Genomic DNA, 27,871 nt, shown 5'->3' with positions numbered 1-27,871 from the left:
TTTTTTTTTTTTTTTTTTTTTTTTTTTTTTTTGTGTGTGTGTATGTGTGCGTGCGTTTGCGTGCGTGCGTTTGCGTGCGTGCGTGCGTTTGCGTGTGTGCGTTTGCGTGCGTTTGCGTGCGTGCGTGCAAATACGTATAAATTTATACTCATTCATTCACCTAAAACCTTATAAATATCCCATTACCCTTCGCCTTAACCAGGTACTTCAGAATCTTGCCAGAGTCGTGAGATTTAAATGGTCAGGAGACCAGAGAAAAGGTCAGAAAAAAAAGAAATAAAGAGAAAAGAAAGGTAAATCAAAGTGACATCCAGCACCGACCAAACACTTCCTGCCTTCCCCATGATTACAAAATCAAAGTCTTACGCCAACCCCGGAAGCCTCTAAATTCCAGCAAATTTAGCGAGATCTCAAGAGCCCAGAGGAAAAACTAAAGAGAGGAAGGAGGGAAGGATCGATAAGGCAGAGTGAGATCAATAGAAGCCAGTACATCCAATCCATCAAAGTGAAGTCCAGCACCAACAAGACCCCTCCTGCGTGGTTACAAAACCGGAGTCTTATGCCAACCCCAGAAACCTCATACTTCTAATAAATTAAGATCTCAAGTGACCAGAGGAAAAACTAAAGAGAGGAAGGAGGGAAGGATAGATAAAGAAAAGTGAGAACCACAGACACCAGCACCAACTGATTCAAGGGGCTGTGGGAGGGAGAGGGTACTTCTGTTGAGTTTCAGTAGATGCTGGTGCGACGGATCTGGCATGCATAAGGACCACCACCAAAGAGAGAAGCCGTCAACCGCGGTCCAGCAAAGCGAGCACCCCCCCCCCCCCCCCCCACCCCCCCCGGAATCCCCAGGCCGCGGCAGCACCAAGGCCACCCCCAAGCCACCCGAGCGGACACCGGTCAGCGAGCCGACCCAGATACCCGGAACACCCCCCGCCCCAGCCCCGGCCCACACCCCCGAGCCCAAGGCCGCAGAACGAGGCCCAGCGGGCCCCCACAGCGCCCCACCGGTCCCCAGCCCCCATCCCCCCACGACCCCCCCGCACCCCACCCAAACCCGCCATCCACCACGACCCAGGCCCCACCACCCCCGACCCCCAAACCCCCGAACACACCCCGACCCCCAGCACCCAACCCCCCACCCACCCATACCTCCACCCCCCCCCCAAACAAGCCGCCCCCCCCCGACGGCCGCCACCCCCCCCCCCGCGAACCCGGCCCCCCGCGAGAACCCCCCACCCCCCCCCCGGAAACCGGCACCGGGCAGCAGCGCAGAGAGGGAAGATGTGCCCACCCCACCTCCAGCCGCGCGAGATTTGCACCGCGGCGGGAGGGGGGAAGCAGAGGAGGAAGCACCAGGGGAGAAGGCGGGACACCAGAACACCGAGCCCGGTGGGGAGAGGCCCCGGTCGTCACGCCAGAGTACAAGTGACACCTAACCCTGTTACTGAGTCCGCCAGCTCGCCGACTGGCGAGCTCTACCCTTACACCGTGAATGTGGCCCCACCCAGTGTATATACAAGTGTGTGCGTGTGGTGCATTAAAATTGGGAGCAGGTGAGTCGGAGCAGAGGGAAAAAATTTCCCCTACTCCGACACACCCGTATCCCCCCCCAAAAAATGAATATGTATATGTGTGGTGCATTAAAAAAGGGAATGGAGGGACAAAGTGGTGGGGCAGGGACACAAATGGGGGGGACCACAGCGCTGCCAGGCACTGCAGTCCATCCCCTCTGATGGCTCCCCGCCCCAACTCACCCCTCCCCTTGGACGTGAGGTGCATTAAAATTGGAGGGGAGTTGAAGGGTGAAGACGGTGTTTCCACCCTTCCCCACCCCACCAAGAAATGTGTTGTGTGCCCTATGTGTATATTTACAAAGTGTATAGTGCAAGCTAGTGAAGTGAGTAAGAGGAGCGACCAGCGGGGCCTCACCCAACCCGGCGGGTGTAGGTGGCACGCCCGCCCCCCAGCACCCCCACCCCCCGCCGCCCCCCACCTCATCCACCCGGCACCACAATGGGCGGACAGCCAGCGCAGCAGGGCTACCGGACAGCCCACCAGCCACCGGGGCCCGCCCGGGGCACCAGGAGTTATACCGGAGCGGGGCAGGCCCCAAACCCTCGCCCGGCCCCCGGAGCCCGACGCCCGGGCCGGGGAGGGAGCCCCAGGCCCAGGGAGAGGGAGGGGGAGGGGCCGCAGGGCAGACAGGGAAGGGGGGGGGGGGGGGCGGGGGAAGCGGGGAGAAGACGACAAGAAGGCGAAAGGGCGGCTGCAGGGCAGGAGGCGGGGGGGGAGAGGAGGAGGGAGGGCGACAAGGGAAAAGGGACCGGGAGGCAGAGGAGGATGGGCGGGAGGAGGCGAGGAGGGAGAGGCGACGGGGGGGAGGAAGGGGGAGGGGAGAGGGAACCACGGGGCACACCGGAGGCCCACCCACCCCGAACCGCGCCGCCGGGCACGGAGCAGCGGACCGCGCCGGGACGGCACCGCCCCGGGCACCAGGGGAAGCACCCCAACACCGCACCCCACAGGGGGCCCAGGGAGCGGCCAAGACGCAACCGCCACCGAGCAGACAACGGGGGGGGGGGGGGGGGGGGGGGCAGAACCACCCCCGCCCGACCACAGGGGACGGCGTCAAGAAAATTGACTAATTAGCATGCAGTAACACCAAGTGTTGATGCTTAGTGCCCACTAGAAATAGATCTTAAGGAGTTATTGAGTATAGTGTCGTATAGTGTGGTATGCTCGAGCCCACTAGCAGCAACTAGGTTCCTGACTATATAAAAATAAAAACAATCAGATACAAAATACCAAATACAGGAGCAGCGAAAACAGAAGTTGTAACGATGTGGTGGCTCTCGTTAACAGGCAGAATCTTGGCAGGATTAAGTTGCCAAATTGAGATTAAAATATTCTATGTACATAGACCATATTTGTTTAAATCTTGATACTTGATTTTTATTTAAGGCAGAGATTTTTTCCATTGAGATATAATTTATTAGTAAGTTTAACCAGTGGTCGATATTTAGAGATTGTTTATTTTTCCAATTGACAAGGATTATTTTTTTAGCAATAGTAAGGGCTATAAATATAGATTGAGATTGTTTACATGGTCGCTCAGTTATTGTTAAGTCACCTAGTAAACACAGTCTTGGAGATAAAGGAAGCCTACAGTTTAATATATCAGCGAGCTTTTCCAAGATTTTAGTCCAGAAATGCAGCACTGGAGTACATGACCATAAAGCATGAAGATAAGTATCGGCAGTGTTTTGTGAGCACTGGAGACAAATGTCGGAGTCAGAGAGTCCCATTTTTTTCATCATATATTGTGTAATATATGTTCTATGAAGTATCTTATATTGGATAAGTTGCAAATTTGTCTGTTTGGTCATTTTAAATACATTTTCACAGATTTGGGTCCAAAAGTCTGGTTCCGGAACTATAGACAAGTCTTTTTCCCATTTTAAAGTCGGTAAATACGTTTTATTTGTGTATAAAAATAACTTATATATTTTTGATATTTTCTTTATTGTTGTTGGAGAAAGCTTTATAATATCTTTAGCTAAGACAGGCAGTTGGAGCGTATCTTGAAGTGTTGGGATTTGTTTCTTAACCATATTTTTAACTTGCAGATAATGTAAGAAATTTCCCTTTTTTATTTCATATTTCTGGACCAAGTTTGTATATGATATAAACTTATTATCTGAGAAAAGATGATGAAGGTGTGTAATTCCTTTCTGCTCCCATAGGCTTAAATGGAACGACTGATTATTAAGTTGAAAGTCGGGGTTATGCCAAATGGGAGAGAGCCCACAGGGCGCCAATTGGGAGTTTGTAATTTCTAATGCCTTCCACCAGGCAGTCAGGGTGGCGGCTATCATTGGGTTTTTAAAACAATTATGTCGTCTTATTGATTTTGTAATAAAGAGTAAATCTGACAGTCTAAGATTATTACAATCCTTCTGCTCCAATTCCAACCAACAGTTAGTATCTCTGTTGGGTTGTGTCCATAGCACAAGATATTGTAGTTGATTAGCTAGATAATAGTACATAAAGTTTGGTGCCTCTAAACCTCCTTTAGATTTACTTTCCTGAAGAGTAGATAGACTAATTTTGGCTTTTTTTTTATTCCAATAGAATTTTATGATAGCAGAGTCCAGCGATTGGAACCAGTTAGACGTAGGTTTAAATGGAATCATTGAAAATAAATAATTAATCTTTGGTAAAACTTTCATTTTTATAGTAGCTATCCGTCCTATTAAAGAGATCGGAAGATTATTCCAGCGTTCCAGGTCACTACGGATACTATCCAATAATGGTGAAAAATTTAAAGAAGTTAATTCAGTTAACTTAGGTGAAATTTTAACACCTAAGTATTTTAAATTACCTGTAGGAAAGGAGTAGTGTGGATCCTGACTTGTAGGATTCCATGAATTTTCTGTAATAGGTAATAATGTTGATTTTGTCCAGTTAATAGAGTAATCTGATAAGTGAGAGAATTTAGTTATTAATTTAAATGCTTCCCCTAGCGAAATAGCAGGTTCTTCTAAATAGAGTAATATATCATCGGCATATAGATTAATTTTATGTTCTATTGTCCCGGAGTGGATTCCTTGGATCCGTCTATCCTGACGTATAGCTAATGCAAGCGGCTCAATAAATATAGCAAATAATAAAGGAGAAATTGGGCACCCTTGTCTTGTTCCCCTTTGTAAAGTAAAACTCTGTGATGTAATCCCATTAGTAGTAACTGTAGCTTTAGGAGAATCATATAATATTGAGACCCATTGAATGAATGACTCCCCGAAGCCGAATTTATTTAAGACAGCAAAGAGGAAGGACCAGTTAACTTTATCGAATGCTTTTTCTGCATCCAGCGAAATAACAACTGCCTTTTTATCATGCCGCTGTGACATACTAATCAAGTTAAAGAGTCTCCTAATATTATTAGTAGAATGACGACCTTTAATAAAACCTGTTTGATCACTATGAATAATTGTCGAGATTACCGTCTCTAATCGAGATGCCAAGGCCTTAGCGATAATTTTAATATCGGTATTAATTAGTGATATCGGTCGGTAACTTGACGGGAGGGTAGGGTCTTTTTCTGGCTTTAATAAAAGTTTAATTGCTGCTATATTCATATCTTGACGTATATCACCTTTACTTTTAATTTCAGTTACTACTCTTAGAAATAATGGAGCAAACATTAACCAGAAATGTTTAAAAAATATAGCCGGAAAGCCGTCTGGACCAGGTGCTCTGCCATTAGGCATACTGTCTAAAGCACGATACAACTCATCTATAGTAAGCGGGGTATCGAGAATATCTTTATGTTCAATAGATAACTGAGGTATATTTAAGCTGTTTAGGAATTCCTCAATATATTCAGGGTTAGGTCTATTAATTTCTGTGTATAGATTTCGATAATAGTTATAAAAAATATGGTTAATTTCTTCTGGTGATTGTGTGCATTCACCATTTATATCTTTAATAGCCGTTATAAGAGATTTTTCCCGATTCCGTTGAAGTTGATTTGCCAGGAATTTACCTGATTTATTATTATGTTCAAAATTATTATATCTCAACTGTTGTATTATAAACTCTGTCTTTTTAGATAACATGTTATCTAACTGTATTTTTATATTCTGTAGTTCTATCCATATTTGATTATTTGGGTTTAATACATATTCATCCGTTAGTTGTTTAATTTTATCTTCCAGGTATTTTTCTAATTTTTGATCCTGTTTCTTTTTATAAGTTGAATATGATATAATTTTCCCTCTAATTACCGCTTTCCCTGCTTCCCAGAGAAGAGATGGAGATATATTTGGAGAGTCATTTATTTCCAAAAAATCTGCCCACTCCCTTCTAATAATTTTATCAAACTCTACGTCTTTCAGTAATGAGATGTTAAAACGCCATATCGGGGGAGGTTTAAAGGTAGAGTCAATTTGTAGAGTGAGGGAGACTGGTGCATGATCACTTATAATTATAGAATGTATTTTTATAGCAGTTTTATCAACAATAGAATTATTTGTAAGGAAAAAATCAATTCTTGAAAATGATCGGTGCACAGCAGAGAAGAAAGTAAATTCCTTCTTAGTTGGGTTTTGAAGTCTCCAGCCATCGCTGAGGCCAAAATCCTCCATATACTCATCTATTACTTTAGCGGATCGTAATCGCCTTGTATATATCGTATTATTAGAACGATCTATTAACGGGTTCAAGACCGTGTTAAAATCACCTCCAATAATAATAGTAGAATTTGTTGCTAAATCGAGTAACCGAGAGAAAAATTCATGGAAAAAATCAGGGTCATCATTATTTGGGGCATATAAATTACCAATTGTATATACTTTATTAAATATAGTTACCTGGATAATAATATATCGGCCCTCTAAATCTGTTACTATATTATTTAGAGTAAAGAATAAATTCTTATGTATAAGTATAGAGACACCTCTTTGTCTACTATTATAGGAGGCAGAGTAAACTTGACTAAAATTTTTATCTATAAATAATTTTTCTTCTGATTTTTGTAAGTGGGTTTCTTGTAGGAGACAAATATCTGCCTTAAATTTTGAGAGATGGTCTAAAATTTTTATTCTTTTTGCCTGGGAGCGAGCGCCACACACATTCCAGGAGACCAGAGCTAATTTCTGCATACAAGCAATATAGACTCAGTCTTATGTATACATCTATATAAGCTGCTTATTAATATTAACATATTGTAGGATAGCAAAAGAGTAATTAGGCAATTTATATAATTTATATAAAGAGAGAGATAGCAAGTAGATAAGTATAATAGTGAAGAAACGTGGGGGGAAGTGAGTGTGAAGGAAATCTGTGGGGGATTCAACATAACAATACACCAGTAAATGGTGACCTAAGCGAGATTATTATTATTATTATTAATTTATTTTTTTAAGAATATATTTCTATATTATTATTATTATTATTATTATTACTTTATAGCCTATGCATAATATAAATTCATATTCTATTTCGTAACCCATTATCCATACATATACATACATATACATATACATATATATACATATATACACATATACATACACATACATATACATATACCTACGTCAAATAATCACACAATGCTCGGCTCTACCAATTGTCAGTTAGAACAGCCAAGGGGTCGAGGTTGGGTTTCGGAATAGCTGGCCGTCGATATATAATTTATCAACGACCATCGAAGTCCGTTTACCCTCCTGTCTATTTTGTTTCATGATAGGAAACAGTACTTTTCGCCGCTCGTTTATCTCTCTTGGGAATTGATCATTCATCCCGAAAGATGTCCCTTTGAGCTCCCGTCCTTTACTTTTTACCAATTCTTTATGTTTAAAATGTTCGAACTTAGCAATAATAGGACGGGGCTTATTGCCCTTACGAGCTCCGAGCCGGTGTACACGGTGAAAAGAGATATTATTTACCGTCTCCTGTGGGATCTTTAGCGATGATGTCATGAATTTTTTTATCTCACCCTCTGGATTATCTGGAGAATTTTCGGATATACCTGAGAATATTAGATTTTCCCGCATACTACGGGATTGAACATCTAAGACCGTTTCCTTTAGCATTTTATTTTCCTTTTTAATCGTCTCCAACTCGGCTGTGACAGCGACGAGAGAGGAGCGTAGCTCGGAGTTATCGCATTGGAGATCGCTTACCTGTTGGCTAACGAATTCCAAACTTGCCTTTAATTCTTTGACGTCCTCGCGGATAAGACAGAGGACGTCAAGTTTTTTATTTATGGAATCCAGCATACTCACCGATACGTCGGCGGTTGCTAAATCGTCCGTGTCTGTTGACGAGTCATTTTTCCTTTTTTTTTTCGAAGGATTATCCCGACTGGCCGCCGGCTCATCCATCGCGCAGCTATAAAAATGATCGTCAATAAAACGTTCGAGGTCGTCCACACTGGATAATATTTCCGATCTTTCTTAGAAAAGAAAAAAATCGAATTTATCTAATCATTAAATTCGGGTTTAATTAGAAATATAAAGCTAATTCTATTTTAGCAGCAGAGCGCCGCCATGTTAGATTTTCCCAGTCTCGCTACCGGTCACGCGATAGTCACAGCATCTCGCGATGGGAAATGTAGCCGGTCCTGCTTTCAATCATATGTCTGTAGATGTCATCCACCTATGCCTGTGTTGGGGAGTTCACAAGCTATCGATTGAGGTAATTCCCATCTTAATGTACATGCATCATGATTAGTAAATGCAATTAGGTAACTCCCATGGCAGCCGGAAACTTTTTTGCCACTAACGTGAAGAATACAAAGTAACACGGGGCTAATTAGCTGTGTACCCTTTCCAAAATGGCAAATCTTTCATTTTTATGGCGGAAACGGGATCACTTGACGGAGTCTGGGGTCGAGTGATTGCCTAAAATAACACCATTCCCATGAAGTACGATTGGCGGCGCACTCGGAGGGGGTGAAATCAATCTTGCGATTTGACACATCAATTCTTAATGAGGGGCTGCCATTAAAAGTGGCGAGAGGATTTCAAGTGCTGCCATTTGCTCGCGTGGGGCGCGATTAGCTCGCTTTCCCCCCCACGGCGACTCTGCGTTGCTCTCCGTGACAGTGACAACACGCAGACGCTAATTAAAAAAAAAGTAAATGTTTCCTGGTCTTTTTGAAAGTGCCGTTTGGTCTGAGAATGGACAGTGATGGAGGGAAGTGTTGGTCATGAACGCACCTGCACTTAAACCTCTCTGGCTGTGCTCACTTCTCTTCAGTCTTGTGAAGCTCTGACATGATGTTAAACAAGACTTGAAAAAGCAGCCATTAGTGAAGCTCACTCAGATGCAAAACTCTGCAAGAAAGCACAAAAAAAAAAGTATATATGAAACATATATACTACACTGCTGCAAATGACTTAGTAAGATGCTTCAATATTAATCATTTTCATAGAAGAGGATAAAGAATATACACATGCATGCTAACCATTAGCATGTCAGTGGTGTTTTGCATTGTTTTTTTAGCGTAATTCACTATATTTCAATAGGACAATTTTCACTGGAGAGTTTAAAACAGTCCAGAGAACCGTCTGGTTTCTGCTGAAACATGCACCTGTTGCTCTTTGACGGGGTCTCTCGAAACAGTACACGAGTCCAAGTCAGGTATTTGTGTATTTTTATAGGATACGGGGGATTTTGAAACAGTCCTGAGAGCTGTCTGTGTTTACACCACATTTGCACGTTTCAGAAATACAAACCTGCTGGCCTTTGAAGGGTCATGGGGGAATCAGTGAAAGAGTATTTAAAAAAAAAAAAAAAGAAGAAAAAAAATCACGTCAGAGGGTGCTTTGACAGTAAAATCAAGAGAAAAACAAGTATCGGTTGGTCCTTTTTTTTTTTTTTTAAACTCCGCTTTCACTTTCCATCTCATGATAATATAAACAACGCTTTTCTACCAATTCAGGCACCGACTAATAAATGTGACTAATAAAAACCTGTTTCTGTCTGCAGTTGGCAAATAAACACCCCCGGCCACTTTATGGGTAATACTGTAAATAGATGACATTGACATGACTATTATTGTGGAAAAAACGAAAAAGAAAATTGGGTCGCTTGACAGATTTAAGCTCAAACGCTTCCACAAACCTTTCAGGCATCAGCAGACTGAATTATTGTGAAGTGAAACTGCACGAAAGGCCGGACTGCAGTGGTGATGTTTGCATTTTTATCTTTAATATTAATCATTAGGGTAATGCAGCCTGTGTTTTTCCCGCTCTCATTTTTGTATCTGCTCCTCTCGACATTCATCAGGAAGAGCAAGTGACAGAGTGCCTTGCATCCTGCCATCCACTCCATTTATCCATTAGGACACGCTTGTCCGGAGTCAAAAGGAGAACAAATGAGGTGCAGTTGCACCTACGGCAGATTAAACAGGAGCCTCTGACAAGCAAATGTCGTCCATTTGCAGATTGCTGATCAGATTGGAAATGGACCTCGTCCAACTGCGCTGAAGGCGACTCCAACTCTATTATGGGATTCTTTTGCTTTCACATTTCCAGGCTCAGTGAATTAAGGTTTTCATTCTGTTGTATTTTTCCCCTTGTGGCATCTACAAAGTCTCTATTTGCTCCAGTGTTGCCAAACTATTAGGCATTTCTTCGGAAGTGAGGCCTTTATTTAAAGAAACCTAACCCAAACCAGAACAAAATAGACAATCACAATATTGTGGAGTGACCACAAGTTTAAGATTACTGGAAGGCCCGACTCCATGTTGTCTATGATTCATTACAGGGTTAAGCATGACAATTAACATTTATGGGAACAATCTGTTAGCTGAAATCATTATGCAGTGACAAATTTTAGGCCAACATCAATATTTCTAATGTTCCAAATCCGGGGGGGGGGCAAGACAAGAGAGTCGGTTGTGTTGTGGGTTATTCATTTGATCTAATTTTTTGCACCCTTAAAACTTTTGGGTCATAATTAATCCCATTTTGATAAAAAATTGGACCGATCTGCTACTTTGGTCAATATTGGGAGTTGTTTTGTCAAAAGAATATTAGGAAAATGAGGTCAAATTGACCCTAGAAGAAGGCCAATCCCTTTTTGACCCAAATTGGGTTATTTTCAACCCAACTGCTTTTAGAGTGTGTACGATTCAATGGCAAACAAAATTCTAAGTAAAATAAACAAAGATAATGTGACTATGTTTCACGCTTCTTTTTTTCAGACATAGCTTGACAAAATATCAACAAAAGCCCACTAGAACATCTGAACTTTATTTGGGGTAAAAGAGTGGATTTTGAAACGGTGGATGTGTTCTAATTCCCATTAACACGAGTTGGAATGTGACAATCACAAAATCCTAAATAAAAGGGTGTGTACACTTGTGCAACCAGACCAACGACCAGCAACCAACTGAGGAAATATTGAAAACTTTATCTGTAGAAAATTTGCATCAAATATCAAACATCCATCCATTTTCTTGACCACTTATTCCTCACAAGGGTTGCTGGAGCCTATCTCAGCTGGCGGGTACACCCTGGACTGGTTGCCAGCCAATCAATTGGAATGTGGGAGGAGACCGGAGTACCCGGAGAAGACCCACGCGGGCACGGGGAGAACATGCAAACTCCACCCAGGAAGGCCGGAGCCTGGACTCGAACCCGAGTCCTCAGTACCGGGAGGCGGACATGCTAACCACTCGCCCACCGTGCCACCCCCAATATAAAACATCAATTTAAAATTTATATGTATAAGTTAGGACCTACTTTTAGTGTAATAATGTCTTTTCAATAACCTCCATGTCAATATGCCTCAGGACTCTTTTTCCAAATGTTATTTTATGATGTTTTTTTCTGGACAATCTCCACACCTCAGGGTGCCTGCCTCTTACTAATGACCATCTCAAGTGCCTGATGAGCAACACTTATCTTCCTTTTTTTTGCACCGAGTCCATTTAGAAAGCCTTTATCTCCCCCCTCCAAAAAGCACGGCCCTCCTCGTTAATCAAACACTTTTTGTACAAGTTGTAAGCTGTCACGGCGCATCCGACGCCGTGATGCTTTTACCGAGACGTTGTTTGCTTGTTTCCCTTCAAATTGTCAGATAAAACAACAGAACGCTCAAGTATTTTGCGCATTAAAACACAACACAGCGCGGCAACACCGTGGTCGTCTGAAATGGATATGCAAATAGCGACAAGTTGCTGGATGTGACTTGAATTCATGAGAGAAGCAACATTGTCTGCAACTAAAATAATCAGAATACTCCAAGGATGAATAATTACAGCACACTATACACACGATTTTTCTTGTCATTCTGAAATGAGCCTGTTTTTAGGTTTTTCGATTTTTGTTGATGTGGTGAATTGTGAGCAAATACTTGCGTGACGCACTAAATGGGGGCAGTAAATTTCATAGTCAAGCTCATTATTGACATTCCTAGCTAAAGTTTATACATAAAACAATTGAATTACACTGAGTATTTAAAAACATACACACGTACCAAGCAAATGTTTAAGTCTACTAGCATAATGCTAACACAAAAAGCTAAGTGCCATAGAAAGGCAAACAAAAATAGCATCAACACTGCAATAGATCACCTTTAAAGGGATATTTGACTCATTGAGACATTTTCAGCAGTAAAAAGTGAATATTTTGTCTACAATTACCGTAATGTGGTAACTTCATTATTTTTCATGTACAGTTAATACCTTTAAAAAGTAATTTTTCAACTTGCCGTCGACTGATGACGACATCACCTGTGCTGAGGAAGTACGTACGACCAATCATGCCTCAGTTTACTTGACCAAACCCAGAAAACAGGTGAGCCGCGATTGGCCGTTACCTACTTCTTCAGCACATGATGTCATCAGCAGTCGACAGCAAGTAGAAAAATTACTTTTTAAAGGTATTAATTGTACATGAAACATAATGAAGTTATCAAATTCTTTCTGGACAAAATATTAACTTTTCACTGCTGCAAACTGTTCAATGAGCATGATACTATAACACCGGCAAAAAACAACAACAACAAAAACATGATGTAACTGAATGTAGCTCTGCTTACAATTTTCAGAGCAACTACCCATTTATTTTCATTCACTTTCATTTTGGAAAAAAAAAAAATCCAACATCCACGTCATGCATTTCCATCCAACTGACCTTCATATTCCAAACTTTGAAGTCTCGATCCTCTTTCCGCACGCCTGATGGACTTTTGACGGTCTCGCTGCCTTGCGTGTTGTTTTCGACGGCCTGTGCAAAAGATTGGATTTACATTCAACAGAAAAACAACCAAGTTAATTGTTCCCAACAAGATTATGCGCCCGCCGGCCAAAACACGGCCAGGAATCTGCATATCTGGCAACCCAAGCAAGGAGAAGAAGCACCGAGGCAAATCAGCCTAACTTCTTCTCGCGTCTCGTGACAATGTTTTCATTCTCTCCCACCGATTTCCATTTGTACATCCACTTTGGACATTTGCGAGCCTAATGAAGACGTTGCATGGATGGAAATGTTTTCTTCCATTTATCCGCTCGCCAAAAGGAAATACAAACATGAAGCAATTAAAGATACCCCAGACTTTACCCCCCCCAAAATGTATGAAATGGGTCAACAATTTTTGTTGGGCTGCTTTTTTTTTTTTTTTTTTTTTTAAATAAAAGTTTAACAAGTGTGTTTGAATCCCGGCAGGAGATTAAATGAGCACAGTTTTAATCCATTGTGGTAAAAAGTTGCGAGAGGCTGCCCCAGTTTAGATATCCTAAGTAGCTTTCTCTCTGATCAGCGCCTCCCCCAAAACATCGCCAGTCCTGGACCCAAATAAGGACGAATTAGCCAATATACACATTACTGTATATTCTACCGTTCAGCATCTCCTCGGTGGAGGCTGACGTAAGAGTTGACTTCAACTAAGAAGCAATCATAAGCTCTAAAATGTGGATGGGAATGTTACAATTGGAGTGAGAGATGCAGTTTGGTTACTTGGGTTTTATTTTCAGCCACAACGGTGCTTTAACTCAAGTCGAGATTATTTATGTCACCACAAAAGAGGCTCATCAAGCCTACAGTTGACAGAGTTCATTGACAATGAAAATGAGGTGGGGGAAATACAAGAAACCTTGAGAAGGGATCACAGGGGAAGGTGTGATGAGGCAGTAAAACAGACCAGCAAGTTAAGGCGGTGTAAGAGGCTATTTGCATATTTGTTTGGTTTAGTACTAGTTTGTTTCACTTTTTATTAAAAAAACACTGGAAGGAAATTTCCCTTCAACATATTTCTGATGTTGAATTAAAAAAAAAAAAAAAAAAAAAAAAAAAAAAAAAAAGTATTTTTTTTCCAAACAGAGGTTTTTGAGATATTTTATTTATTCATTTATTTATTCAAGTTCGACCCACAAAAGCTTGCGCAATTCAGACATTACCGTCCACTGTAATTTATAGCTAATGACATTTACAGAAAAAAAATCTGAATATTACTAAATATATATGACACATTATATTAATGTAATATTATTATGAAAGCCCAATGTGCTAGAAAAAGCAGACGCAGATTAAGAATCAGCGCAAAAAATTATCTAGAAGTTTACTTGCAAAAAAAAAAATTATCTACAAAGTAAAAACGAGGGACGTAACAATATCCAAACATCACAATACGATATCACGATATGAATTATCATTATCAGTAATTATCATGATATTGTGGAGAGGTTGGCGATGACCCCCCCCCCCACACACACACACACATACAATATTGTGCTTTTATAAAAATATATCATAAAAATATAACTATTATATATAAAAATATATAAATATATGTATACTGAGGCACTTACTTGCTAATGCAAGCACACATTGAGTTCCTCCACATATTGACTCAGTTTACAAGCATATTACATGCCTCTTTCATCGGATCATTAGCATGGATTTTACACATAGGACCAAAACATGCCTTGTGAAAATTAAACTGCACTAAAAATATAGCCACCAGAGGGTGCTAGAACTGCACAAATGGAAATCTACTCGACTTTTTTTTTTAACAGACGTGCTGCTCTTAATATCTCGATATCACGATATTGCCGTTATCGTTACATCCCTACTAAAAACCAATAAAACTGAGATGAAAACTGTACTTATCCTTATAAATAGTAGTAGTAGCAGCATCAAGGCTACAGAAACGAGCCACACCCCTTTAATGGCGTACCACTCGGATGCGTCAAGGTACAGTACCACTATATTTTGATCTTTCCACTCTCGAAATAATGTTAGGGATTTGCGAGTACCAATACCAGAAGCCGATACTTCTCCTTATTTCACGGTATTGAGTCGTAACGCATCAGTCGCCTTCTTGTGGTTGTTTTATGATCAGGAACTTTCTTTTTTTTTTTTTACACTCAGTGAGGTTATTTTTCTTCGGAGAGCATTATTTTTTATTTTTTTTATTATCATCACTGATGCGAAAGTACGAGTAGTAAAGACTTTTACTCACACATGTCAGCAAGGATTTCCACTCCAGATCGTAAGAAACGAAATAAAATGCGAGTCGTTACTGCACTTTTTTTTTCTTTTTTTTTTTAACTTCATTGGAGAATACATCAATGTTTATCTCTGCAGGCAGGAGACACTGCAATTGTGCGCGTGTGTTAGTGAGTGAGAGGCAGACTACACGTCAAGCCAGTGTGTTAGCGGTGTTAAGTCTTGCCCCTGGCTGTGCGCGTGCGTGCGTGCGTGCGTGAGATTACAGTGCCGGTGCCAACTTCAAAGTGTCTACTGGTGTTGTGCCAGGTCAGCATGTTTACACAGGGGAATGCGGTGTTGTGACACACGCACACACAGCACAAGTAGTGCACTTCCTAGCTCACACACGCACACTTATAACACAAATGGCCCCAAGTGCATTGGTCTTATCGGTGGTCCCAGTGAGCGAGGGGAGGCGTTTAATCAGGGTCAACTGGCAGCTCTCGGCATCAGACCGCTTCCACCGTCTCTTCCTCTCGCTCGGTGCCGAGATGCTTCAGCCGGCCCGTGATTGCTCGGCGCCGCACTCGCACCCTGGAAATGTCGGCAAAATTGAACCGCCGGAGGCTCTGAATAGTTTTTACGCTCACATGTTTTATTTACAAACGCTCTGCTCGAGTTGTGCGCAACACAGCGAGTGCTCGTGACGCTCTGAATTAGTTCCCGTCCTCGTTTTTTTTTTTTTTGGAATAGTCCACCTTTATCATGTTTAAAGGAGACAATCAAAGTCAGTATGAGAGTGGCTGGTGGGGCAATTTACTGCCATTTTGTCTGACGTATTTACAAGTAACGGTCGAACAACAAAAGGAAGAAACCTTAATAAATGCGATATTTCAAGTGTCTCGAGCTTTGGGACACACATGAGATTCCGGCGGAGCCATCAGTAAAGGATGCACCTCAACACTTCCAAATATGGGCACACTGGCACCCGGAGGTGTGATCGTCTTTGCACCCTGCTGTGCGACCCTTTAAGACTAAACAAGTGCAGTGTGAAAAGGGCGAAACTACAATAGATGGGTTGCTAATTGCTGAGCCACAAATCTACAAAAATCAGTTCAGACTATGAATACGTTTTTACAGCATACAGGTAGAGGGAAGTGAACTGGCCAACATTTATTCCATGTAGCGGTGCCTTGAGATACAAATTTAATTTGTTGACCATGGTTGTAACTCAAAATAGTCATCTCATGCAGGATCACCTTTCCTCATTCATATGAATGAAAATTAGAGATGCACAATAATGCTATTTTCAACTGTTTTTCAACTATTATAAACCAATAATTTAGAAGTGCCGACAAGACGATAATAGTTTGCAAAATTAACTTGAATACATACAAGTCTAACAAATACTTTGAAACATTGTATAAATTTTGCACAATGTTTCAATGTATGTAAAGCAGCATGAAGCTGAATTTTATTGATATGAGCCACAACCACAACAGATGGACCAACGTGGCATGTCTATAATTATTGCTGGGTTTCATTATTATCTGGTTTATCTGTATGAAATCGAAATCAAATTGCCGATAATTATCGGCAGATTTCTCTATTATCTGTTTGATGTCAAATTGGTCGATAATTGCCGATAATTATTGGCCACCGATATCGTTCATCCCTAATGAAAATTCTATTAATCCATTCCCAAAAAAATATAGTACGTAGTTCTTTACAGAGGATAAATAATATATGCAGGAGCATTGCTATATTATTGGTATGTCTTGATTTACTAACCATAGCTTAAAAGAGTGTAGGCCAATGCCACTTGTTCGCCCACCTGTTGTGTTCAGCATTGTTTGTTAGCATTAAGCTAAGCTAACATGGTAAGACAAAGTTATGTTTGTTTCAAAAGCAACTGTCATTACCTTTGGTTAGTTGGACAGTATACTTCAATTGGCATAAAACTGTTCAAATGCAAGCTCGAAAAACTCTTAAGTCAGGTCACTTGTATGTAGAAGCACCATTGTGACCAATGGACAGTTTTTCCCTTGTTACACGCTGTTAGCGTGATTTACAGCATGTGTTGTATGAGCAAGTGGCATCAGCTAGGCTCATTGTAAAGAGCAAAACTACACGTCAGACCCAAAAAAAAAAAAAAAAAAAAAAAAAGGACTTTAGTGAGATAAAGGCCTTGCTGTTGTGGTCTTTTACGAGATAAGAAGACAGATTTGTTTCTCTGCAGGGCAGTAAGAAGTCCGGCTCTTCATTTCTTCTCGCGTCTCTCTTCAACTCTGCTTTTGCTCCCTCCCCGATTGTAAAACCGCCACTTCTTCCAGAAAAGGCAACCTCGCAGCCAATTATTTTCACGTCATCAATTATTCGAGCGCGATCTCTGCCTTCCAGTTCTCCCCGACGTCATGAATATTAGACATAGTTGTCAGTCTTGACGCCTAATTGCTCTTTGTCTGCCCAGCAACTTGACTTGCAGTTTGTCCGATTCGGAAAGGCGCTCTTGTTTGCTTGTTTCGATAAAATACATAAAATGTTTTCCCACATAGTGACACTTGTGATTTCCTCGTTCTGTAGTAGCACATATAATAGCCACCGGATGTCTTGATCTAAAATAAACAAAAATAATAATAATAAAAAAAAATAAAAATAAAAAATAAAAAAAAAGTTAAAGGGGCCCTAAAACTGAGCCCTGTGGAACATCATATGACAGAGGGGCAGAACAACCAAGGCTAACACAAAAACTCCTGCCTGCCAAATAGGATCCAAATCACTCGAGAGCACTACCCACTAATGGCCACCTTGTGCTGTAAACGAGCCAAAAAAAAAATGGTGGTCCACCGTGATCGCACGCAGTATCTTCTGCCAGAAGGACATCATTAACAACTCGTAACAAGGCTGACTGTGCTATGCATCATCTTAAAACCTGACTGGAAAAAAAACTGAGTGCAATGCGACAACAAAAAGTTTTCTATTGATTAAGTAAGTGATTTATGGAATGAATGCGTAGTAAAGTGCGAGTAGCTTCACAATCGGCAGATTTGTAGCCCAGTTGAGGTCGACGCCGTTTTAATCGGCGCTGGCAGCAGAGAGGTGCGTGCCAGCCTGAGCCGCCTGGTCCAGGGCAGTGTGTCAACCCCGCGTCGTGGGAATTGGAATTAGTTCATTCGCCAATTAGTTCACCAGGAGGATGGCTTAATACGGTCACAGTTGAGAAAACACTGACTCACAAGTCAAGCGCTGAATTCCAATTGGAGTGTAAACATGATTACAAGCACAGCGGTGTAAGACTGAAGCTACATATTCACCAGTTTTTCCACTTGTTGGGGAACAGAATTCTTTTATGCGACTGATCTTAACACACAGTGACCCACATACAGTATCCCGTCCATCTCAGCCCTCAAAATTGACAGCAATATCAGTTCCAAACTCAATCATTGTTAAGACTTCTTATGGTGGGAAAAGGCGTATGAGATAAATTGAACCTGGAGACAACGTTCGAAGGAGAAGTCAAGCGGCGGGAATGAGATGTGGGATGTATCGCCATCCGCGCAATTATACCACTGCGCGAGTAATGAGGGGCAGAAAGATGGCGGCTTATCCGTGCGATGAAGCGCGGCGCACCGGTGGCGGAGCGATCCGTCACGGTTAGCCACGTAGCCGCATCCCGAGGAAGGGTCCATACTGTGTGTTAAAATGAATGAATGGATGGATGTCATCATGTGCTGATGTAGCGATTGTATGACACAGGTGTACCTCACACCTTCAAAGTAGCATGAGGAGCTATCGACTTGATCCCCTTGACGACACATCAACTTCCGAGTGGCAATAGCTCGGACAGCAACAGCAGTAAACAAAACCCATGTCATTTGTGACTGGGAAAATTGGCAATAATATTTCAACTGATGATTTTAGCCTACCACTGTTTGCATGTGTCAAGTGTTAGTCGAAAATATAACTGACATTTTAACAGTCCAAATTATTCAGAAAAACTTGATGGAAATTCAGGTTTAAAATGATCGCAAAGGGAGTAGCTAAATTTGACTTTCAGTTGCTTAGATTAATGGCATTTGTCATCTTTTGATTGTGAGATTAGCAGGATGTTGTAGCACTGATAGGCTAGCCAATATGTTTAGCAATATTATTTAAAGACATCTTGAGATCTTGCTGACTAACTCGAGGCTAATGGATTTACTTGACAGCATTTGTCTATTGTTGGGACTTAGATGACGATCAGCATTTAATTTTGTGTGACCAATTTATCGTTGCAGTTAGAATAAATTCTCACATTTATTCAAAATAACAGACAATGTGGGGGTATGACATTATGACATTGACCATTGGGCATTTGTTGATTTAAAACCTCCAAATCTCTAACTAAGTGCAATTTCTAAGAAATTGCGTGGGAATGCTGAAAGCTGAATGCTAATAGTTGAATGCTAAGCTGAATGCTCATGAAGTAAATTGAAGGTTAACTTATGTGAAAATTACAAAGTAATTAACTAGTAATTAGTAGTAGTAATAGTTGTAGTAGTAGTAGTAGTAGTAGTAGTAGTAGTATTAGTAACTATTACAAGTAATTAGTAATTATTACTAATAGTAGTGAATATGTCATTGAACATTAAATTGAATGCAATAAATGTAACTTGTTAATCAAATGATAATGAAAGAAATTGTGTGTAAATTACAAATTATCAATTGTAGATGAATCATATATGAAAAGTTGAAATGCAACTAGCCTAAGTTGGGATTGAAAACCTTGCGTCTTGTTTACTGGTCACAGGTCCGCTTTAGTAGTCTTACCATTGAGCTACAGAGGATTTGCTGTCATTGTTGAAGTGTCGTGAAATGTCATCTCGCCGAATGCCAGAGTGAATGTGTCATGGAACATTAAATTGAATGCATTAAATACGTGTGTGAAACAACTGATAATGAAAGATACATTGTGTGAAAATTAGAAACGATCAATTGAACGTTTAACGTTAAATTACGCGAGTACTGTAATTAATGTGGAATCAGACGATATATAAGGTGTGAATGTTTTCAGCAAGCTGAAATTTGAACGGTGTAAATCGTTAGTATTATATGGGAGTTGTTTGACGTAAAAAAAGTGGAGAATAAAATGCGCCTGAAATGAGAATAATAATAAAGAATACGAATAACATATGTGGGGATGCTTCAGCATTCCCACAATAACAGCATTCCTTTTGAATTCTAACAAAAGTTGGGGAAACTGTGATTTCCAGACAACGAAAGGCCCCGGGCAGGAATTGATATGAAATGGATTGAAAACATTTACAGGCCTTAAATGAAGAAACGGCATTCAGATTTTGACAAAGCGTACCCGCTGGATGACATGCGAAATCCTCTAAGTGGAACAAACACAATTGGAAACGCCATGCAAGTCTCCTCGACTGACCTGACATCGCAACTCATTTAAATCGGAAAATTCTGGCTTTGGTTTTGAATTATTTATCTGCGGTATAATTAAACAAAGATATAGACTTGTTGACAGCAAAACAAATACTTGCCGCTCCCGGCAATTTGACACTTTATTGCATAATTTCTGAGCAGAGAAGATGCGTAACATGCTGCAATATTTATCTTCCTTCACTCGCCGTAGTCGCATTTAGTTTTATGATTATGGTGCGAGTTTGCTTATTTTTCACATCATCGTTTGTTTCATTGCAGCCATTTTTAGCTTCAAATGTCGCACAGATTTGAACCTGTCACTTCATTTTGCCTCAATTGGTGAAGTGGCGCAGAATGTGCGCTCACATTTTTGTTCACTGTGCCTGTTGTGGTGGAGCAATAACAGACTGCTCGCATTGGGGGGAAAAAAGAAAGGTCCTTGGAGGCAGACGCGTGGAAATCCCACAAATTGCTCGCATTATTTCGGCGCCACTTCAAGTGACATCACCGCAACAAGTGTCGGCTCTGTTGACATGACGCTGCTGTGTTGCCAATTTGTATTCCGGCTGTTGAAAATATTCCAATTACAGCTCAAGTGCATAGAAAAGGCCAGGCGACATAATAGGAAATAGTGAGGAAAGTTAATGATGAGATATACTCGGAAGAATGCTATTAAAAAAAAAAAAAAAGACAAAATAAGTACTTTTACTTTACCCTATTGCTTGTACAATTTTAATAATTGTAACTATGTGTTGCCTTCTCCTCCCCACACAGCAGGGCGCTGGGCAGAGGATGGTGGTGAAGATGGCGTCGATGCGCTTAATGGGACCACTGTCACATGCCGGGGTCAAATGGCCTGGGAAAACGGGAATAGGAGTCGTTTATCTGCTACTCTCGCTGCTGCTATCAACTTGTCTGGGCCAAGACACTGACGGTAAATATGGAGCCTTTTTTTTTTCTGACCCTGTAAAGTGAATTCAGACATTCGTTCCTGAATATATTGTACATGTTTGAAGATAATTGCTGATAATAATGGCTGCTTCAGAGCGCCTCGTTGTTGTCCACGAGTGCACGCACGTCATGGGGAGAAGAGGGCAGTAGCGTGGAAAAGAAAGACTATATTGTACATGTTTGAAGATATTTGCTGATAATGTCTTCTTTAGAGCGCAACATTGTTGGCCACGAGTGCATGGGGAGAAGGCGGCAGGAGTGTGGAAAAGAAAAACGTCAGGCTTGAGAGGCACTACGGGGATCGGGTTGGAGCTGGCTTTAGAGCGCCTCGTTGTTGGCTGTGAGTGAAGAGAGAGGCGGAGGAGTCATTTAAGATGCTTGCCGATTTAATTATTCAAATTAGACAGGGTTGTTAGTAAAAGTCTTTTCTGTAATGTAATAGATGTTTATTTTCTCTTTTGGTTTGAAACTAAGAGCCCAAGCAAAATGAATAAATTTGGTATAAATAAATATCCACATAAAATGTTTTGAGCAGAAAAAAAATAAAAAAATTGACGGTGGTGGCGGTGAAGCTCAGCGCGATACCCACGAGGCTTTGGGCTCCATTTGTCAGAACATTAATATTAGGTTTATCGTTGGGTCCGTGAGATTTATCTGCTTGGCATTTAGCCGACACGAGTGCGCTGATATTCAGCTCAGGCCACGTAGATGTGAGCATCAAATGTGTGCATGTAGGCGAGTTTTTAAGAGGTTTCATTTCATTTCTCACCAACCATTAATTCACAACTCTCAATGTCTACTATGATAGCATGGATTCACCTCAATTTAGTCCCACTTGACGTGGTCTTTAAAACTGGGCTTGCAGGATGAATTCTGAGGATGACCTAAAATACGGTACGGTTGTGTCTTGAGACACAAGCGACAGGACTTTTGGCGACAGTGAACAATAGTGTTTTGAGTTACCAGTTGAACTCGTATCTCAAGTCTATTTTAATGAGGCTGGTTGCGATTGGCACTTTCCTGAATTCGACCCAAGCGCCATCACCACCGGGGAATTTGCCTTAATGAGCCGCAGTCCCGGGATGTTTCTGGCTGTTTGGACCGCGCGTGATGAGCACGAGTACTACACTTTTAATTAGACCCCATCCCTGGCTGAGAAACGAGATTTATTCACTTTTGGTTCCCCGAATGACACGCGTTGTGCTGCATTTTTAATGAGCCCAGTGTGAGAGAATACACAATGTGTCAACTTTGAGCTTACTGGCTGGAGTTTTGCTCTGAACCAATTTACTCCCGTTTGCTTTTCCTCCCAGGAAATTGTCATAAGCAAAAGACTAAAATGCTATTTATTGCCTTGACTAGCTCGTATTATGCCGGATTCAAAGAGAGGAACAACAGAACGGGCGCTGCGCCGAGGAATAGCAAAGCCGCCGCTGCTCTGGTGAATTCCTGCACTCGACTTTCGTCTGATTAGGAATTCATGTGAAGTTTTGGGCTGTGTAGGCGGCGCCACTGCGGCTGCTCTAATTGAATGTGACTTATGTGCGCATCAGAACAAGACGCAACAGGAGGCTTGACTTATGCTGGTGTCGTCGAGCGAGTCGAGCGTCTTCTAAAGTATTCTTGCGAGCGCGTTTAGATGAAAAGCCAACATGACGTTCAGCCAAAACATGGCTGCCATATGGCTAACTACCCGTTTTCTAGCAAGACCGTAATTCGGACTGACTCTAACATAGCAACTATCACTATCAATTAGCATAAGCAGGACCAATTATATTTAAGACTGGTCTGTTCAGTCAGATGTGATGCTATGCTGTTGCTGTATCCACAGTTCCAAAACAAAGTACACTGATACAAATAAATACAACTTAAAAAAAAAATCTTCAATATTACTATTTTTTCCCCCAGACAGATACCAGTACAAATATTCACAGTTTGAATACTCACCAACCCAAGTATCGATAGCTATACTACTTTTGATATATACAATTTCATTTAACACAATGACAAAAAATGGATAACCTTTTTCGCAGATGATTTGCTGACATGTCAAACTGCTTCAGTATAGCGCCAACTATAGATACTGCCGAGGAGGACTTACTTTTAGAAATAAAAAGCAGCCTGCGAATAGCAAAAATACACATAATTGACGTGCATCATTAATGCATTGGAAAAAAAATTATTTGTAAAAATTAGGGCTGGGTATCGATTATTTTCTCAATTGATTCGATTTTGATTTGCAAGAGTTCAGTTCGATTCAATTTAGATTTTTTCTGATTCGATTCAGTTCAATCAAGGGGTGTTAAAAAAAAATATAGATTCGGCAATATATCGCAATATTACAGTGCGCAATTCTCAAATCGATTCAATAGGTGGCCAAATAGATTTTTAATCGTTTATTTTTAATGGAAAAATATTCAACAAAATGTCTTACTTACGGTTAGTATTCAAATCTTAAGCATGGAAGATGACTTGATTTGAAGTTTCATATAAATAAATAAATCTTACAGTGTACAAGTTGATTGATTGACTGATTAGTATTTTCTAAATCTGAGTTAACAAAAAAACAATTTTAAAAATCGCAACAATCGACTTATAAATTTGTGTCGGGATTAATCTTAATTGAATCGAATCATGGCCTATGAATTGCTATGCGAATCGAATCGTCAGGTACTAGGCAATTCACATCCCTTGTTCAATCTGATATTAATTATGGAACATCAATTCTTAAAAAAAAAAAAAAAAAAAAAAAAACTCCAGACATTAAATTCCAAATTAAACTTTGTGGAGGCAGTACTTGGTTAAATTATTTATGTATTTACTAATTTATCTATTAAAGTAATACAAATATTGACACCAGCATCGATGTGATGAAAATATTTTCATAATTGTAATTCAATGTTTGTAAATAAAAATGAAAAAGATTCTGAATTGTCATGAAGTGCGAAAAATCAGGTCTATCCGAAATGTAAGAAAATACTTTTAAATTCATGTGAACAGCAAATTTAAGGAAAACAGTAAGATACAAAAAAATGTCGCCTTTAAATTTTTATTTTCTTGTTAATTTATGGGAAAAAAATAGATATTAAAATAATTGATTCATGGTATGATGAATCGCTATCACACTCTAAAAGGAAAATCGATTTGGTATTGATTATTCAATTTTTTTTAAACCTCACCCTAGTATAAAAACAGGGATAACACGGCAATAAGCTAAACTAAATGCAATATGTGCATCATATAATCAGCTTATCAGCATGCCTGATAACGATCCTGGTCTTTAGTATCAGGTGTGTTGGTAGGCGGAAACATCTAAAACCTGCAGGACTCCGGACCTCGAGGACCGGAATTGGTGTCCAACTACTTCTAGATCAGTGTTGCTCCTACTCGCACAAAACTTTCACGCTCGAGGCCCCGTGCACAAGCTAGCCTAGCTATCACTTCCTCCGTCAAAAACATAAAAAGCTGCAAACATTTTGCAAGGCGCTTCAAGTACCGGTGGCGGTATTCTAAGGAAGGCAGATGGCGCGTGGCAGAGGATCGAGACGCTCGCAACCGGAGGAGACCCGCGAGTTGACTTGCAGCTCAAAGACTCAACACTTGAATTGGGCCCGCAATAAGCATCTGCGCTTTTGGAAGGCGCCATTGTTTACCACACGCATCGCTCGCTTGGCTCGCTGCTGTCGCCGGCTGTCAATTAGTGCAAGCATGAAGCGTCGGCATGGCTTGGATTCGCATCGCCTGCGTGCCAGACAGTGCCGCCGTGCGGAAATGTGCGTGTTTGCCGGCGACAGACTTTCTGAAATCCTGGTTCACCTCAACGATTGCCTGGCAAATTGTTGTTGGGAGAGCTTGCGTTTCAATTTCGGCTCGCAGTGCAAAGCCAAGGAGAAAAAAAAAAAAAAGAAGTGACAGCTCTTAAATATCAATAAATAATAATTCATGTTTATTAGGAATGTCAAAATTAGTGAATTAATTTTGAGTTAATTTAAAGTTCCTTGAACGCCAGTAATTTTTTCAACACGCGATTAATGACTTACCTGTACTAGTGGAATTCCAGTCACAATGCAACAGAAATGTCCACGTCAAAATTTAGCAGTAAATGAAATGAAAAATAATTCATATATTTGGGGTCAAGTTGTATTTTACAATTTTAGAAAGGTGCAGAATTTCACAAGTTACTTTGTGTTAAAGATTAGATTGCTCTAAATATGAAAGGAAAAATGCACTCAGCTGTCACCAATGTCTTACAAATGCAAATATGCCATCTAGTGGCAGAAAAATTACCTCAATACAAATCAGAATCACTTTTTTTACAGTACATCTATTTAATTTTAACTCAATTTCATGAATTATTATGAAATTACTGTATCAATGACTAAAATATGCAGCTATATTTCTATTAGTTTCACATTTCTTCCTACTTTTAGCTTAAGAGTATGAAAACTTGGGGGGGAAAAAATTGTATATTTTATTGTGCATTTTGAACATATACAATGTAATTAATCATGAGTTAACTATTGAAGTCATGCAATTTACAATTAAAATTTCTAATCACATGACACCTCTAATATAGATATAACATTTTATCATCTACAATATAATATTTTATAAAATTTATGTAATTATTAGTAATTATACTTAATAAATGTATTAAATATAAAGTAGGAGAAAAACAAGGACCATTTTGAGTAGACGGATGCTGACACGAGAGTATCAGGCTGTGATGCCAGTGCGGTTGTTGACAAGATGAGCATTAAGCCCAACAACAGGGGTCGGTCGTGTGTCTCCGCCTCGGGGACGAGTGGCGTCTGATTGGGCTCCGCCGTCAGCCGCGCTTCAACTCCACGCGGGCCCCGAGCGGGGCTGACACTCCGAGAGCGAGACGGAGAGCCCGGCTAATGGATAAGCCGGGCCCGGTGACAAAGTGGCGATCCCTCCAGCATTGAGTCTGCGTGTGTGTGACTTTCTTCGGTGTCTGTGTGCGCGCGCACGCTCGGGTCAACAATCCGTCGCCTCCAGAGATGCATCAATCTAACGCAAGGTCACACTGTCTCTCGTCAGCCTTCCTTTCCTACTCTCCATCTACCTTCTTCTACGCTTACTGTCTTGCTTTTTAATTCCTTCCCCGACGTTCACTTGTCCATTCCCCGCCAATCGTCCCGTCTCCCCCTCCTCGATTTCAACTACCCCACCCTGTCCTCCACGGCTGAGTGGATCGAGGGGCAAAAAAAAAAAAAAAAAAAAAAATGGATGGACGGTTGGCTAGCTGAAGAGATGATGGATGGATGACGGGCGGGCTGGCTAGAGGATGGAGAGGAATTGGACCCCGGGGAGTGGTGGAGAAAGGTGTACCTGCTGATGGAGGCTTAAAAGAGGACATGACACGAGAGAACTTTTAGAGGGGAAAATGAAAAAGAAAAAAAAAAAAACTCGACTGTTGGCTCCCTAAATTCATGCATCGAGTTGTAAGTCAATTCTATTATTCAGAAAATACATGATTTTTTTTTATTTTTTTTGCTTCAATTTAATAGTATATAGTACATGGACAGTCTCCTCAGTAGTCTGAAGTGATATTTGTCATTCTGTGCAGAGGATAAAGAAAACATGCCTGTGAATATTGTTATATTATCTGTTGACAAATGTGTTTGAATATCCATTGCTTTACGATGCTATTTGTTAGTCTGTCTATGGAAGTTCCTATTATGTGTTAGCATTATGCTAGCAAATTTTAAATGGGGCATCAACCCCAAAAATATTATGTTATGTTATATGTAGCCTCACTAGTCTAAATACAACATTCTGATTAATAATTTGTTTGTGTAATATGAATGATGAAGCAAAATTCACCCCCATCCAAGGGGTCGGCCATTTTGTCACTTGCTGTCTACTGAAAATGACATCAGTTGCTCAGCGCTCGGGTAATGACCAATCACGGCTCACCTTATGGAAGTCACAAGACCAAATTCAAAAAACAGGTGTGATAGATTAGGTTGTTCTCTCAGTAACTATGATGTCATTTCCAGTGGACAGCAAGTAACAAAATGGCCGCCGGTTTTCCTGCTTTATTCATTCATATTTCACAATATTAATCAGAATGCAATGTTTGGACTCGTGGGAGCGCACTGAAAGTATTTTAAAGACAATTTTGGGGGTTGACTTCCCTTGAAGATTTAAATTTATAACTGCTTCTTTTTTTTTCTCTTCTGTTGTATAATAAACCATCGTTATCTTAAGCTAAATAGGACTGTTAGTATATTAAATTAGGAATGACTGTGTGAAATCTTTCACTCAGTGACATCTCTGAATCTCAATTTTTGCTTTATATAATGTGCATGCCTTTTTGCATAACTCAGTGCATTTTAATAACAGACGAAATTACGTACTCTGTAGATGACTCATCCATCTCTCCCTGTCTTTTTGTTTTGCCGTCTTCCAAATTCTCTTCTTTGTATTCGGCGTCTTTCTGACTTCAAAGCAAGCGTATGTTATACATTGAGCTGGCATATTTTCTATCGCCTTGCTCGTCGACCTCCCCGTTCATTCACAAA

At 40.7% G+C, this 27,871-nt stretch overlaps 2 protein-coding genes across 7 annotated transcripts in view; one reads left to right on the top strand and one right to left on the bottom strand.

Moving 5' to 3' along the window:
- Positions 1-27,871, top strand: part of LOC144004698 (protocadherin-15-like) — a 133,354-nt gene that overhangs the window by 26,151 nt on the left and 79,332 nt on the right. For both annotated transcript variants that reach the window (XM_077502123.1, XM_077502122.1), the window contains one exon: positions 21,144-21,303. In XM_077502123.1, the coding sequence (XP_077358249.1) occupies positions 21,162-21,303 (142 nt within the window). In that variant the 5' untranslated portion in view covers positions 21,144-21,161. The remainder of the gene's footprint in view (positions 1-21,143; positions 21,304-27,871) is intronic.
- LOC144004699 (glycylpeptide N-tetradecanoyltransferase 1-like) overlaps positions 1-27,871 on the bottom strand; it is a 164,569-nt gene that overhangs the window by 62,030 nt on the left and 74,668 nt on the right. For 4 of the 5 annotated variants that reach the window (XM_077502125.1, XM_077502127.1, XM_077502128.1 and 1 more), the window contains 2 exons: positions 12,657-12,749; positions 8,730-8,846 (listed from right to left, as the gene is read on the bottom strand). The exons of the other annotated variant lie outside the window; for it this stretch is intronic. The gene's annotated coding sequence lies outside the window, so the exon portion shown is untranslated. The remainder of the gene's footprint in view (positions 1-8,729; positions 8,847-12,656; positions 12,750-27,871) is intronic. 5 annotated transcript variants of the gene reach the window in all.

The sequence above is a fragment of the Festucalex cinctus genome, chromosome 17 (genome assembly GCF_051991245.1).
Source record: "Festucalex cinctus isolate MCC-2025b chromosome 17, RoL_Fcin_1.0, whole genome shotgun sequence".
Classification (NCBI taxonomy): Eukaryota; Metazoa; Chordata; class Actinopteri; order Syngnathiformes; family Syngnathidae; genus Festucalex; species Festucalex cinctus.
Note: the sequence above shows the minus strand (reverse complement) of the source record. Positions and strands in the feature narration are given on the sequence as shown.